This window comes from Rhagoletis zephyria, unplaced genomic scaffold, assembly GCF_001687245.7.
Source record: "Rhagoletis zephyria isolate East Lansing unplaced genomic scaffold, Rhagoletis_zephyria_1.1 Rzeph_scaffold_00490, whole genome shotgun sequence".
In the NCBI taxonomy this organism is placed as follows: domain Eukaryota; kingdom Metazoa; phylum Arthropoda; class Insecta; order Diptera; family Tephritidae; genus Rhagoletis; species Rhagoletis zephyria.
Window position 1 is genome coordinate 55,328 of NW_016157574.1, and position 12,687 is coordinate 68,014.

The 12,687-nt window shown below is 32.7% G+C and overlaps 1 protein-coding gene across 2 annotated transcripts in view; it reads right to left on the reverse strand.

The window, feature by feature from the left end:
- The window catches only part of kdn (citrate synthase), a 35,473-nt gene that overhangs the window by 5,795 nt on the left and 16,991 nt on the right, over window positions 1-12,687 (reverse strand). For both annotated transcript variants that reach the window (XM_017611999.1, XM_017612000.1), the window contains exon 3: window positions 1,967-2,116. In XM_017611999.1, coding sequence (XP_017467488.1) covers window positions 1,967-2,116 — 150 coding nt within the window. The remainder of the gene's footprint in view (window positions 1-1,966; window positions 2,117-12,687) is intronic.

Here is a 12,687-nt window from a genome sequence, read left to right on the forward strand (position 1 = left end):
CGCTAATTTACTTAAAATGTATACACCCCGGCTTATCATGTAGCGGTAGCTTTCGGAAAGGTGGAAAACATATATTTAATACTTGCGCCGGGTATTTAATGTTCGGCTCCGCCCGAACTTAGACTTTCTTACTTGTTATAGTATATCTTTAACATATTTGAGTGATAATTTGTACTTTTATAGGCAAATAGTAGTTGCAACAAATATTTTGTTAGGGGACTTTTTCGGCTAGCAATCAGCCATTTATGAAGAAAGACTCAAATAAAAAAACTTAATATATGTAGCACGTTTCTATAGGTAGTGGGACTAAGTAGAAAAAAATATTTCCTAGACTAATAGAATTTGTCTCGATACGGTTTGATTTTAACAATAGTTCCTATGTCCTTTGGCTCGGAGGTAAATAATTTGACAGAAAGTGGTTCAATAAACCAAGCAGTTGATGTGAGGTTTTTGTGAAAGCTTACTAACGTAATGCGCTGTAGGAAAATAGTCAAGATCGTAGGACTTCTTAATATATGTTGATACCTTAAGGGGTTACACCAGCCTGAAAAAGCCTGAAAAAAAATCGAACAAAATTTATTTCGCTTAAAAGTCTACAACATCATTAGAATATTTTAAGCTCTTCGACATTCCGAAATTCACAGTACTTCAGAAGTTACAGCAGTTAGAAGTCGGAGTGATGGACAGGCGCCGAAATGCGGTATATTTTTTCTCTGGCGGTTTCCTCCGATTTTTTTTTCTTTTTATACGCGATATCCTAACATCTACTGGACCATTTTGGCTGGCATTTTAACGACTAATTCTTTATAACATTATATCTAGCGCTTGTAGGAAGTTTTGATTCCATCTTCTGTTCTTAAGTTATGAATTTAAACAACAAAACTTGTTCATGAAAATTCATGTCGTTTGTTTCAAAACACTGGCATTTATACAAAAAAAAATAGCAAATCCCTTCTTAAAATTTTTTTTTGTTGTAATTTTCCGACTGTGCCCGATTTAGAAATCTTGTACACCTTTTTGAAAAGAGGGGGCTAATGGGTGATATACATAGTTATATCATTTTATATTTTTTAAATATTTTTTATTTTTGNAAATCTTGTACACCTTTTTGAAAAGAGGGGGCTAATGGGTGATATACATATATCATTTTATATTTTTTAAATATTTTTTATTTTTTTTTGAAGTTATTCCTTAATACACACGTACTCTATATATGTATATATAGGAGATAAACGGATTTTATAAAATTCATATCTGTGTCAGAAATAAAAATTAGTATTTTATTCAATTTTTACTTTTTAGGTTAGCTTCAACACACAATTTTTGAGTTATTTAAAATAAAGCTGTACGGACACGCCCAGTTAAATATATTCCACTTCATAACACCCTGTATTTATATATGTGCATTCACACAAATTTTACCAGTTTATTAGCAAAAGAACAGTCTATTTTTTAAAGTTGAATCATAAATATATACATAAGTACATATGTAGAATTTATGAGCCTGTAGCATTTTTGTGAGTAGTAGAAACATTTATTATTTTAGCAGTTATAAATAAGCAGCAAAAAAGATTAATTTATGGTAAATTTTTTCAATATCAGCAAAATGCTATAGCTTCAGCAGTCTGCGATATTTAAAAATATTATATTGGGAGTTAAATTTGAAGTGTAGCAAATTTATAAGTATTTTCCCAAAAAACCGTCTAAAAGGGCTTCACTAATGCTATTGCTATAATTGACCTTTAAATTTTTAATTCTACTTTTGCAGTGTTCAAAATTTTAGTGTCTTTGCCACGATCGTTCATCATACCCTGTCACATTGGGTTAGGAGACAAATCGATTTCGGCGTTCTGCCATCTTCAGCGCCTTTTTTTAAATTTTTTCTAAGCTTAGTCATTTCTATGCACTCTGCTCCAATGAATTTCTTTTCATCGTGTTGCAATATTTAGTACTTATTTTCACTTACCATATCGATGGTGGTTTCACCCGTTTTGGTAGCACCATATTGCTTCCTGAAGTTCTTTACACGCTCCTGTTCGGCTGGAATTTTAGCAGCGAGCACATCACGCAAGCTCGAATCGGCCGAGATGAAACGAACCAAAAGCCCATTCAATTTCTGTAATTGAGAAAAAGAAGAGATGTATCAAAATTATTAGATTAATGTAGTAGCAAAAAGAGATATGTAAAAATATTTATAGATATCTCCTGATTCAATATGTTTGAATACAAAAACCATGTTTTGCTAGAACTCGAATGAAAAGGGGGAAATATTACACTAATGTTTTTTTATTTGTTTTACTATGTTTCAAAATCTATCGCTGACTAGCTGCGCGTCATTTGTTAATCGAATTGTTTTTTATAGCAAATTCTTATATACTATATATGTATGTAAGTATGTTGTACATTTTTACATACATATTAAGTACTATATATTAGATTATTTCAGCGGTCAACCCACTGTGCAAAAATTCTTGGCTCACGCTCATCGATTCACGTAATCCCCCCCGCCGCATGTAATCTCAGCACAATGACAAAAAAAGCTATGTACATAAAATGCTACACTTGCATCGTTTGATGTCATTGTCATTGAATTGTACCCATCATTGTCGCTTCCAACCCCCTTGCCCTCTCGTCCAACGCCGTTAGCCCTAAAGTAAGCGTTAAAAACACGTCTAGCAGTCATAAAATTTTACAACTGATAAGCTGCTAAATAGCAAAATAAGTTGAACGACGGTTGCTGGATGAAATGATTTCTTATTTAAACTATACAAGGTGTCACAAAAAGTCTGCATTTTAATTTTATGGGGGGTGTGGGGAGTGGCATTTTTCTTTTTTAACTCTAATATGCTATACTTAGGGGATATCACGCCAACTTAGTATATACGGCAAAGTAGAACTTTCTACATAAGATGCCTTTCGCCACTTAAATTCAAAAAATAAGTGCAGATTTTAGAAACACCCTGTATGTATTTATATCTGTAGAGATTGCTGATTCTTTGTAGAAGCACGTATGTATATAAAATTGTTCTTCGCGACAAATTTCAATGTCAATATGCATACATAAATACAGACATATGTACATTCACATATTTACATACATACATATATACATATTTGTGCATTAACATTAGCTGATTACGTTTAATCAAAGAAAAATTTTTAAAACCAAATTGTATGTATGTATGTCAACTTAATAAGTATTGATTATACCATTATATAGTACATAAATATGTCAGAATAGCAAATTGATTTAGGATCCATTTTTCCAAATTTCTTTTTACTACTGCTATCTACTAGAAATCCTATTACTACTTTTAACTGCTAAATACTTATAATTACTTTGTAATATTAAAATTAAAATTAAAATTTTTAGTACTAAGTACTATTTATGCAACTATTGCTATTAACTATTAAAACACTAATAGTTAAATTAAACTAGATTTAATAGTCTTTATTTCAGTACATACTATCATTTGTATTTTTCACACAAGGTTTTTCGTTTTTAGTAAAATTTTTGTCTACGAGTCTTTCGTCTACCATTCTTAAAATTATACTAATTGTAATAATTTTAATTTTAGTACTCGCTTTTCGATTTTAAATATAACTTTTTAAATTTTTAGAACAATGTCGTCACTACTTTTTAATAAGTAATTTTAGTACTATTCTTCATTTTTAGTGCTATTGCTCGTATTCACTATACTTCATTCCCGGTCCTATTCAATAATTTTAGTACCATCTTTTAGTTATGAGTGGTTCTCTTGATTTTTAGTACTATTATTTATTTTTAGTTCTGTAGTCCTAAATTTCCTTCATAGTTCCATTCCTGTAGCACAATTTTCCATTTTTAATACTATTACTTCATTATTGATCCTTTTTTTAATTTTTAGCACTATAATTCGCGTTCATTATGAGTTGTATTAATAATTTTTAGTATTATTCTTCCAACTACTTTTGTACTAATTTATATACATACATTTAGTTTCTACGCCAATTTCTCTAACTTTTTATGTTCTCCATTTCTGCTACTTTTCTACTACAGTTCTACTATGTACATTTAGTAATATTGTATACAATTTTAGTAACGTTGGTGTTTGAGTTAGATTCTGTGTTGAAGTGCAGTCAGCTTTAGGCTTCCAGAATGTTCCTGAGTCCTGTACGATCAATGATTGCAACTTCAACGTCATAACTTTGCAACAGCGATGCCTCCAAGAGGGTGTGACTTTGTTTCAACCGGACTCATGCGATGGTGATTACAAAACACAAATGATGTGTGCATATTAGTGCTGTTGCTCAGATGAGTCACTTGGCGATCAAATGTCTTTAGGGCGCATTCAAACAGATTTAAGAACAAGAAAATACATATGTACACCCAAACTGGTATGATTAAGGTTAATCATCTCCTGACGAGTCACATTAGCCATCCGACATTGCTGTGTAATGCCAGGGAATCCCGATGAATAAATCATCGATTTCCATAAATTATTTTTTGTTTGTTTTCATTCTCACACAGTACGAGTAACAATCGGAGAACGTTTAAACCGCCCATTGCAGTAATTGAATGTTTACCAAACATTTGATTGAGTCAAGTGCGACAGTACGCCCAGAGAGTGGCACTTGAGCGCTCGTTCAAAGCTATTTACAGCACGTTTTACCCCATCTCCCTACCACTTCGTTTCCCAGCCATGTACGAACCGATTTCAAGCATTCACATAACGTCGACGTACGATTATGCTGATAATGCAATCAGCGCGCAAGTTCATTGAAAATTTGAAATATGAATATGAATATGTAATGCGGCATTTGCACATATTTAGCTGTATCAAAAAAGAAAAAGAAAGAAAAATCGCTGAGTGGCGCAAAAAGTGGCGTGCACGAGGCTGTAGTAGCCAAACTCGGTTCAGAGCGCGGCTTAGCAAGTCAATGCTATTCGGAGAGTGATGATGCAGAGTGACTGCCAGCAGCTGATGACGGCATCAATGCGCTGTGCTACGATCGTTAAGCGAAACAGTGGGCAGACAATTTATGTATTTGCATATGCCACGCGTGGAAAATTACGTATCTACGTAGCTATGTTTATACATTTGTATGTCGACATATGTACCTAGCCTCTAATTGGTTTGCTGTCACAATTGTCACCAAGCGGCAGTGGGTTAACAAATTCGATTGACTGCTGAACTTGCGCTTAACTACAACTTGTGGACTCTTACAACGACTTTAATAGATGGCATGCGTTTCATAACTGGTTAAGTTGACGCATGCGGCTAGTGTAGTGCGTCAAATGCGTCAAAAAAGGTAATAAATAAATAAGCGCGCGGCTGATATAATAAATAGAAAACGGAAACAACCGTGTAACAAATTAAACTAAAATCCGCTTAATTACTGCCCCCTTTAACTGCATAAATCACTTCAAAGCTTAATTTCAGTGATTTATTTACATATTTATTTATTTTTGAGACATTTTGTGAGCGATTTTCCTTTTAAGCGTATTTCACTTAAGTGCGCCAAAAAATATGCATGTGCATTAGAGTGATCCAAAAATGCATGTGAAAAAGTAAACTCGGAATTTTTATGCTCTCACCCCCAGGATTGTTCTATATCGAAAAAATATACCCCTATTTTTTATTTTGAAATCAAAAAATATTCAGATATCGCTCAAGGTGCTCAAAGTTTTCCATGTATTTTATATGGGACAAAATGCAGTGGGGGACCAATACAAAAACTGTAGTTTTAAAAAGTTTTGAGCGACCTTTAAATATTTTTTGATTTCAAAATTAAAAAGCAGGTGTATATTTTTTTCAATATAGAATAATTGTAGGGGGTGAGAGCATTAAAATTCCAATTTTACTTTTTTTTTTTTTGACCACCCAATTTTACTTTTTTTTTTTTGACCACCCTGCATACTTCTGCATACTACATTCATTTAATACATTAAAACATTTTTAAAAGATAATCCGCTTTACTGCTTTCTCTCCTTAAACTCCGAATATTGGCAGAAATTCAACTCTTTATTAGCCAATCGTTTATATATGCTAATCGCTTACTACTTAGTAATTTACTTGCATAACTGCGCAAAAGTTTTCCGTGCACAATTTAATACAGTGTAAATTTTACAGTAAAATATTGTAACACAAAATCCGCTTGGCTGCCACTCTTCTCAAGCGTACAACCCACCTACGTATTAAGCTTATTTTCAATAAGGAAAATGTTTTTTTTAAGTCATGTATAATTTTTAAAAACATTAATTAATTTCCCGATTTTATTACCAGATTCGTTATTTCATAAAAAATGCATAAATACCGTAAATAATGTAATTAATTCCATTTACCAATAAAGCTAAACGAGCTTGCCTTGTTTCGTTGTTTGTTTTTTTATTGTAATTTACAAAGTATCATTTCAAAGCCATTAAATGCAGTGCGGAGAAAAGTAAACACAAAAGTAAGTTTACAAACTTCGTACCCAGCTTGCACACATGAACTTGAACTTTTGTAGAGGCATCGCGCGAACGATTGCGAATGCACTTAAGTAAAAACAATCGGAAGCTAGTGCTATGAATGCACGCATTCCACAATTCAAATACAGGCAATTGAATAAATACGGGTTTTTTTTCACAAACACAGCCAATGGTTAGTGTTGATCGCACTGATCAAGTGAATGGCTTGAGATGTTCGTGTTGAAGTTTTGAATTTGTAAGCGCACATTGCATGCGGCGTTAGTTCAATTCGTATTTAAGAAAAGTCTCAGACGATTAAAAATTACTTGTTTTTGTTTCTTCTCTTTCCATTTGCTAGTAATGAAATGATTGACAAATTGAACATGCGATTTTAATTGAAATTTAAAAATAAATATTTTCAAATTGCACGAAGAGGCGCAGTAAGCCGAGAGAAAAAAGTAAATAAGAGGCATGCCAGCAGTTTCTAAAATGAGATTAGAATTTTATAAATAGCCCATGGCATATGCCGTTAGGAACATACTTTCCATTTATGTATGTAGTTTGAATTTCAAATTCATTTTAATTAATAAGTAACATTTTTCAAACGTGTGAACACCTTATAATATATATAGGTGTCAAAATAAAGCGCTTGACCTGTAGAGTTGCAAACCGGTTTTATTTTTTTGTAGAGTTGCCACCTGTTTAAAAATTTAATTGAAATTATTTTATAATCAACCCCAACAGATCCACCCGTTCGTTCGGGTTTTACATTCATATTTTTAAAAAAGTTAAATCAATTTTTACAACATGGGTATGAGTCGAAATGGTTTTGTAAGGGCCTTATTTTTTAACTCTATGCAGGAGGGTTGCCACCTTCTTATAAAATCAAATTCAACTTGAATTAAGGCAATCAGGTAATTTAAATATGCATCACATTATGGGTGCCAGGCGAAAGAGTTTGAGAAGGATTTAGTTTAAGTACAATTTGAAGAGGGTTGCCGCCTGTTTCAAAAGTCGAATTTAATTAAACTATACATAATACTACTATATATAAATTGTAATATATGAGTGTGCAACGAATAAGTGTTAAGAAATCGTTAGTTTGAACATTTAGAATATTTTTGATATATTTGCCACCGGTAAAAAAGTGAAATTCGAAATATTTAATAAGTTAAATGAATTTTTCAAATATTTGTTTGAATGGAAATAGGTTTGTAAAGACTTTATTTCTGAACAATATTTAGGAGGGTTGCCACGTGTTCAAAAAATCGAATTTAACTTAATCAGTTAATTGAAATATTTATCATAACGCCAGGCGAAAGAGATTGAAGAGCTTTTTAATTTGAAATTACTTTTGAAGTCGAATTTGGTTAACTGTTGCATAAGTTATGCGAAATACTAAAATATGGGTGTCAAACGAAAGATATTTTGTAGGTCTTTAAAGAGGGTTGCCAGCTGCTTAAAAGGATAAATTCAAATTATTTAAAATGTTAAATGAATTATTAAAAGATGAGTATCAATCGAAATGGGATTGAAAATACTTTATTTCTGAAATATATTTAGGAGGGTTGGAAAAATGAAATTCAACATAATTCATTATTTATGTATGATACCATAGGATAATGTATAAATTTTTTGGAATGCCAAACCGACACCATTCGAGGCCTCTCTTAACTTAGAGGGGGCGTCGACGGACTATGATTAAATTAGACACATGGATTAGATGTCTGTCTATCTAACATTTAGAATAGTTCTTAGGGTTTTGAAGTGGGTTGCCACCGGCTTAAAAAGTTAAATTCAGTTCAGTTTTTGGCTTTTTAACGCTATGTGGGTTTACTAGTAAACATTTATGTACATACATACATATATATTTTTTGAAATATCTTTAGCAGTTATAGTGCATTGAAAAAATCGTTTGTGGAGAGTATGTAAGTACTCTAAGAGTACAATTCCGTAACTGGAGTTCTAACCTATTTATAAGCCTTTATCTCTTAAAAATGTCTACTTACTGCACACGTACGTGCATTTCAACCGACGTACATTTGAATTGCATTGCTCTGTAATTGCTAGGCATTTGATACTTTGACTGCAAAGCTTATTTTTGGTTTTGCTAATTACACGCTCTAATGGAGCTATTAAGGAAAACCGCATTGAGTATCGGATACACATCGGTGCGTACACTCAGCAAGAAAGATCCTATTGCCTACAAATACCTGCATTTTAATGTTTGCAAAATCTACAGTGCAGAAATTCACCCATCTGCTATGGGACTAGTAAAAAAAAATGAACGCAAAGCGGTTAAGTGAACATGTTGAAGCAGAGTGGTTAGAGTTCCCACAACTGTCGGGTCTACGCTACCAGAATAACTTAACACTATGTCAAATTTAATGGCATTTGTCGTCAAAGCGGGCTATAGATGGATTTAGCTCAGAATGGTTCTTCAGACGCGAACATATGCTGTTAAATCGATTATCCGTCTGTTTTTGGCCCATTTTATCATCAGTAAATCGAAAATTTTATTTTGTTGTCAAAATATGAGGTTGCGAAAGGCAGCCTTAAGATTAGTCTCCGGCCAAGAGTTGCCACCTTAGCAGTATGGGTAACGAATGAATGAGAAAATTCAGTTGAATAGTAAAAGGTTAAATTTTTTGGTTTAAGAGAACTTATAAGTATTGAAAATCTCTTTTTAATATCCTTGAATATTTCCGATATTTATTTTTGAAAAAAAAAATTATATTATAATAAAAATCACAAGATTAAATTTTTTTAATCATAAAGGATTTAAAACAATCAATAAAATGCATTCCTCATTATAATAGTTAAAAATTTTCAAAAAATAATAGACATTACGATTTTTTTTTATCGAAAAAATAAAAATTTAACGATTGTCGATTATATTTGAAAATTTTTTCGTTTTTGTCGCACGGTGTTATCGATTTTGTTTACAAAACTTCACATTTAACTAAACAAAAATAGTCAATTAAACGTTTGTGTCACCTGAGCACCGACAAAAGCACTCATCTTACAATAGCTAGCCGCCTGGAACTGTTACGTAGTACATAGATACTATGAATTCACATACAGGTGAATGTATACATACATATGTACATACATGTGCATACAATTTTGCGAATATAAACAGGCTTCCATGTCTGTCTTAAAACTTTCAAATACTACTTTCCGCATTGACGCCTCAAACGCAGCTTAACAAATACATTTACAAACGCACGCTAAACAACGTCTACTAATACCTCCGCACTCGTCACGCCACGATCACTGACTTGCACTAATAAAACAAGGTAATAAAACAAAGTCTGACTGATCTTTGACGAACGAAAAGTGTCATGATTAGGCACATATGTAAATATGTATGTACATTAGGCCGTATCGCCGAACAAGCAAACAAAAAAATTCGCTGTACACCCACCCCTCAGTCTAAGGGTCAGTTTTTTAGTGCACGGCCGTGGTTTAAACCCGAGATGGTTGGTTTAAACTAAGATCAGCCAATCAAATGTCAGCCAGCTGTTCAATTTAAACTCAGTTTAACCATATAATACCAAATGTGCAACTTTGTTCAAAAACTATAAAAATTAATTCTGCAATGTTTCGCCAAAATTTCAAACTTTTTAATTAGAATCTTCAGAAAAAACTTTGGTTTGCAGTTTTATAACTCATTAAAATTGAGTATAATAAAGTGCGTGTGGAAAGTGCTGCTCATTTGGCTCATTTAGTGGTAAATTAAAATTGCACTAAAATTTAACGATTTTTTTTTTTAACAAATTTTACGGGGTAAAAATCTCGAGAAAATTCTCCTGCAAATTTGTGGAAGTGTGTGGAAAAACTTTGCTAAATTATTTTCTGTCCCGTATTCGGCTCTCATAAATATGCTCACCGTATAGATAATGCAAATACAAAAAAAAGTTTTTTGGCCCAAGCTATGGGCCACTTTTTACTATTTTCGGTGATACTTCGGTGATTTGGCAAATCAATTTTTTTAATATGTAGTTCTACTAAAATTTGTTTAAATATCTCTACTTCCTTAGCAAAAGCTTACTGATTTTTGGTGAGCTTTAATAAGAACTGAGATCTGGTAGGTAAGTACTAGAGCGGGGTACTTGAAATCAATGAACTTTTGGAACAAAAAAATATCGATATATCAGACTTTAAGATCCAACTGTAAATATAGAAGATATGAGGAATTAGGTAAGCAAATAACACAACCGACAGAAATGCTCATATAAAAATTTAGATGTACCATTAATTGCAATTGTCTTGCAAAAATACCTTGGACTTAAAAAGTGCATGGCGAAGTTTTTTTCTGGTACAGTCTAATATACATATGTATACATATGTATGTATGTATATACATACAATCATCTGATTGGAACTTAAAGCTACCGACTGCATAAAAGCGCATCACGAGTATTTTGTGCTCTTCGCTGTCCATATTTGTATTTCATACGACATTCACCAGTTGCTTGCCATTTTTCAGCCTTTTTATGGTAATTTATGCTATTACAAAATACATATTTGCGGAAATGCATAAAAGAGACTGGCGAATTCATTTGCTGCCGCTAGCTATTTATTGTAATAAAAGTGTTGATTAGTGAAAGTGCCTGATTCGGGAAAATTTTCATTCTACTTGCATTTATTCAAATTTCATGCAATTGTCGGTGGCTTGCACTTATACATAAGAGTTGTTGGGGATTTGTAAGAAGGCTTTCTTAAATTTTGCTTCTATTTTTTTTAAGCCATCAAGTTGAGGCATTCAGCAAGCAGTTATTCGTGTGATTGTCGTATAGTTATGATAGGCACTATATGTTTTATATTGGCCGATTAGAAGCGCACAAGTTAATGTTGCTAATGCACTCCATGCGCAAAGACCTTGAAATGTGTAAATTGAATTTATTTAACGACAACTGATAAGCTCAATTAACACCAAGGTGAAGTTCATAAGAAAGAAATAAATGCGTTGCAAAAATCATAATTCAAAATTAAATTCTTAAATAAGTAGTTGTCTTATCGTGTAAATTTNGATTCGGGAAAATTTTCATTCTACTTGCATTTATTCAAATTTCATGCAATTGTCGGTGGCTTGCACTTATACATAAGAGTTGTTGGGGATTTGTAAGAAGGCTTTCTTAAATTTTGCTTCTATTTTTTTTAAGCCATCAAGTTGAGGCATTCAGCAAGCAGTTATTCGTGTGATTGTCGTATAGTTATGATAGGCACTATATGTTTTATATTGGCCGATTAGAAGCGCACAAGTTAATGTTGCTAATGCACTCCATGCGCAAAGACCTTGAAATGTGTAAATTGAATTTATTTAACGACAACTGATAAGCTCAAATAACACCAAGGTGAAGTTCATAAGAAAGAAAAAAATGCGTGGCAAAAATCATAATTCAAAATTAAATTCTTAAATAAGTAGTTGTCTTATCGTGTAAATTTATATCAGATAATGCGAAAGAAAACATAAAAAAAGTGAAGTATATGTATGTATGTATGTAAGAATACAGACACGCAGGTACATTAGAAAGATTTGTGTATTTATTGTTATATACATACATACTAGAGATAGGCACGGGACAAAAATTTCAATCCCGATCCCACCCATCCCGAAAATCAAATTTTTAAGTCCCAAAGTTTTTCACAATTGCACCGCTGATCTCGTGGATCCCGAAATCTGTCACAAAGGCCCCTAGTATGAGTTGCATTCGATTTTCGACTGTGGTCGAAAGTGCTGAGCGAACGAATTTTCATTTGGTATTATGGCACTCATTCGATGAAGAATAGCGCTATTGTGAATTTCGCTCGTTTAGGTTGTTCACAATAGTATATTTTTCACCGCTGAGAAGCTTTGTTTACAAATCGAGCAAACTAAATAGTGTGCTTATACATATTTATGTAAATTTGTTCTAATTANCTTGTATAGCTCATAATACGAATTTCACTTTCGATCTTCGATCTTCGATAGCCAGCGAAGATCGAAAATCGAATGCAGCTCATAATAAGGGCCAAAGTTTAATTCGCATGTCTTTAAAATTAATTTTAAATAACAAAAAATCTGACATTTTCCGATTATTATTTTTTATACCCGAGCGCACTTGTGCACAAGGGTATATTAATTTTGTTCACATAACGGTTGTTTGTAACAGCCAAAACGAATCGAGATAGATATAGACAAATGTATACATAAATGATCAGGATGAAAAAAGAAATCGATTAAGCCATGTCTGTCTGTCCGTCCGTCTGTC